Raw genomic sequence first — 4,033 nt, 5'->3', positions numbered from 1 at the left:
AATGAAGATGAAGGATCTCTACACAGTCTAAAACCACTTGTAATCGCACTCTGCCATGGTGGAAGCTCCTTCTCCTTGGCCTGAGCAGCTCCCGGAGGGATTTTACCACGTGCCGYGATAACCATGAGCCCGCGCAGGCTCCGCCGTGCACCAACCCGCCCCGCGCCACCGCGCAGCTCGCGCACCTCCGCCGCTGGTCTCCTCCTCCATGGGAGCAGCCGTGGACTCCGCGGCCCTGCAGCATCACCGCCGCGGGGCTGGGAGGGTCCCCCCCGCGCAGGGTCTCGCGGGGATGATGGCCGGTGCGGTTAAAAGAACTGCAAAAAAAAGGAAAATCTTTCTTGGAGGCAGAGCTGCTGCTAGGGCGCCAGGCGCGGAGCAGCCGCGGCGGCGGCGGGCTGCGACGCTCCGCGGTGCCCCGGGGAGCGGGGGCACCCTGCCCCACGGCCCGGGAYGGGCCGCGAGAGCCCCGCCGGCAGCAGGCTCCGAGGAGCCCCGGGCGGGCTATCGCACACCCGCAGGGCGGGCACCAGCTGTTTCCTTTCAGCAGAGAGCACGAGCGCAGCAGAGCTCTTCTGGCCCCAAATTACCTGCCGCYGCCCAATCAGCCCCCCAGGGCCTCGGTGGGAATCCATCAGCTTTGTCAGGAGGTTAAATAAGATTTCAATTAAGTGACATGTTAAACTGCAAGACCAGCTGCTTAGAAACGGCCTCCRTTAGGCGAGCTCTGCTCCAGCGCGACAAGGCGGCTCGGTGTCTAAAGCCAGCTCCCCGGCTGCACACACACGCCTCGACATTTAAAAACTGAACTCCTTTTTGTCAGCCCGTGTCTTCCTCCGGCTGTCCCATTGCGCAGGCAGCGGGCAGGTCCCTTCAAAGCGGCTCGGAGGAGCCCGTCTCCAGCACGGACGGCTGAGCACGCAAGCGCGCCGGGCAGCGCGGAGCCGGAGGGCTGGCTCCCGCGGGTTTGCGGCGCGCCCCRCGCCCGGCGTTTCTCCCGAGAGCGGCCCCGCAGCGGCTGCTTTGGGACGCGCCTGTGCGCGGGTTTGCACCCTGGCTCCTTTGCAATCCACCCCCCGTCCTCCCCCCCCCCGGACAAATATTAGCTGCTCCCGCCCGCCCAGGGCATCGCGGGGAGCGCCGGCGCGGCCCCGCCGCCCCCCCGGCCGCCCGGTGCCGGTGCGTCGCCCCCGGGGCCGGCGCTGCAGGACCTCGCGCGTGTCCCCCCCCTCCGGACGCCCAGGGCTCCCGGACACGGTGCTGCCTATTCAGCCAGGCAGCCTGCTTGCCAAAATGGACTTTTTTATTGTTGTTTTTCTCATTAATTTCCCAGTCATGTTTCATTATAGCATCGTACACACAGATTTTAGCCAGAGGCCCAGCCACAAACCCAGCGTCTCCTGAAGTATCAGCAGGTCAAACGTTGCCTCCTTAACTCTGCCCYGGCAGTAATTTGTGACTGTGTGTGCGTATTAATTTTAGGGAATTATTTCCTTTCTTGCAACATTAGAGGTTAATTAAGTACTGGCTAATCGCTTCCAGTCAGTGGAGGAATTCTGCTCCTGAGTCTTTTCACGGTCTGAATGCACCAAAAGAAAGAAAGAAGGAAGGAAGGAAAGAAAGAAGGAAAGAAAGAAAGGAAGAGAAAAGGAGCCCTTTCAGGACCACAGAAAATTGCAAAGGGATGTTTCTTCCAACCCAACATGACAAAATTGAATTCCAAGCTATTTAATGCATGCACGAAATGCCAGAAAGAAACCCAGGCCCGGCTCTCCGTGCGCTACAACGAGGGGACGGTTCAGTAACACGAGCGCTCGCTACGCCAGCCGATTCAGCGCCTCTTACTCCGGACTTGTAGGCAATTTCGCATAAAGGTGACTACCGGATTAAGGATTCTCACGGATAGGGCTGTCGCCAGCATTTCCGTTGGGACATACAGCTAAGGTAACACGGCGGTTATTATCAACAGGAATGTGGTGGCCTGGGGAAGCCACTGTCCCAGGTGGTGTTGGAAACCCCCCGTCCGTCTCCACCGCGGGCAGGGAGCCCCCGYGCCGCCGCCCCCCCGGAGGAGGGGAAGAGCGGGAGCCGCCGGCGCCCGCGGACACGGCGGCCTGGCCCGGCGAGCGGCGCTCCCGCGGGGCGCAGGGGCGCGGAGCCATCTGGGCTTGTCCTTAAAAACGGGGTTTCACTGGTTACACCGTCACGAGGATCACGGCATGCAGCCTGACACGACGCCTCCGCRCAGGGCCTCAGACCGGCGTCGTTCGTCTGTTGGCCGGGTTGTTGTGCAAAGACTCCTTGAACTCTTTGGGGATGGAGTTATGGACCTGTAAAAAACTGTGGTCCCGCTCCGAGTTGAGCAGCGTCCCCATGGTGACCTTGGAGGGATCCCTGGAGAGGGTGAACATGGAGATGTCRGTGGACGGGATGGTGCCGAACCCTTTGCTCGCTGGCGACATGTCCCGGGACCGGGGCTCGGTGGAGCGGGAGCTGGACYGCCGGCGGAAGCGATACCGGTAGGTGGGGAGGCGCGTGAAGGCCGACTTCTTCAGCAGCTCCGCGTGGGACTTGGCGCGGATCTGGCGGTGCTTCTCGATGTACATGTGCACGGCGATGACCCCCACCATCTCGGCGATGATGAAGGACAGCGCGCCGAAGTAGAAGGACCAGCCGTAGGAGTAGCTCTTCTTGGAGTCGCTCTGGCCCGGGTCCCCGGCGTTTGCCGAGATGTACACGATGATCCCGATGATGTTGCTGAGACCTGGGGGAGGGCGAGAGGCGCGGAGGGGCTCAGGCCGCCGCTCGCTTTGGCAGAGGGCCGTCTCGGGCGCTTCGCAGCGCTGCAGAGCGCGGCGGACGCGGCCGACGCAGCGCGGCTCCGGGGCGCCGATGCCTCCCTGCGTCGCTTAACGAACCGACTTCGCTCTCGCGGAGCAGCGCGGGAGCGGCCGGCCCCGCGGCGCCCACCCACCTGCGGACACGAAGAAGATGCCGGCGCTGAGGATGACGTTGTGCTTGCTCTTGTAGAACTCGCTGGCCGCCACGCAGAGGCCCCCGAAGAACAGCAAGCCCACGCTGAGGATGGGGAAGATGCTGGAGGCTCTCACGGCGCCTGGGGAAGGAGCAGGCGGCGTCGGGGCGGCTCCCTGCCCAGCCGGGCCGAGCCCGCCTCCAAATTTTGCCTTTCTTTTTCCCAGCCGATTTCAAGGAATTATTTTTTCCAGCTCTGTCRCATAGCTAGGAGAAGTAGCAATTCGCCTTCTCCTTAAGAAACCCCATCACCTTCCTCTGCTGACTATTCGCCTGTTTCCAGGCACCCGGGGGCTGAGGGAAAACTCCAGCGCTGTTGGTGCTTCCCAACCCGCACCAGCGACGCCGGTCATGGCGCTGGCCACAAGAGCCCGCGAGGGGCAGCACCGCCGAGCACGAGCGCCGAGACCCCGGAGCCGTTGTGGCTGGGCGAAAGTCAGTAATTTACAAACGAACACATCGGGAGGGCTTTTCCTCCTGGGCTCCGTCCCCGTGTCCGCGGGGCCGGCTCCCGCCGGGCGTCCCTGCTCGCCGGGGAGCCGCTGTCCCAGGACGGGCCTCTGCTCCCGCCGGCCTAGGAGACATCCAGGCTCCCCAAATGACTTGAAAGGTGATTAATTCAGCAAATCCTGACTTGCTGCTAAGGCAAAGGCGCTGGAGATGCCTTGCGCCTCGGTTTGGGCTCCCATCTCTTCTATCAGGGCCTTTACTAAAAGCTCCGAAATGCAGAGCAGCCGCATTAAAATGCCATTCTGGGGGCTTGAAAATAGACTTTTCATTGTAAATGTGGGAGGGGGTGGGAGAAGAACTTAAAAGCTAATCTACTAAAATTACAAAGCGCTTCCAGGAGGCACGTCCCCCTCCTCGACGGGTGAGCGGCGCTGGCGGCTCCGCGCAAGGAGGTGCAAGCCGGGGCGATCGGAGGGAGCTGGCGCGGGAGCGACCGCTGCAGGCAGCGGGGGCCGCGGCCGCCCCCGGCACCCCACGGACCCGCGCGCCG

General features: G+C 62.7%; 1 protein-coding gene across 1 annotated transcript; it reads right to left on the bottom strand.

The window, feature by feature from the left end:
- Positions 1-2,099: 2,099 nt before the first annotated feature.
- Positions 2,100-3,386, bottom strand: CACNG3 (calcium voltage-gated channel auxiliary subunit gamma 3). Its single transcript, XM_085312909.1, has 3 exons — positions 3,371-3,386; positions 2,975-3,115; positions 2,100-2,764 (listed from the first exon to the last, which is right to left on the bottom strand). Exons 1-3 carry the CDS (start codon positions 3,384-3,386, stop codon positions 2,253-2,255), a joined length of 669 nt encoding a protein of 222 aa, XP_085169035.1. The 3' UTR covers positions 2,100-2,252.
- Positions 3,387-4,033: the final 647 nt, after the last annotated feature.

Source organism: Rhea americana, unplaced genomic scaffold, assembly GCF_003343005.1.
Source record: "Rhea americana isolate MKP2758 unplaced genomic scaffold, rheAme1 scaffold_370, whole genome shotgun sequence".
In the NCBI taxonomy this organism is placed as follows: domain Eukaryota; kingdom Metazoa; phylum Chordata; class Aves; order Rheiformes; family Rheidae; genus Rhea; species Rhea americana.
Note: the sequence above shows the minus strand (reverse complement) of the source record. Positions and strands in the feature narration are given on the sequence as shown.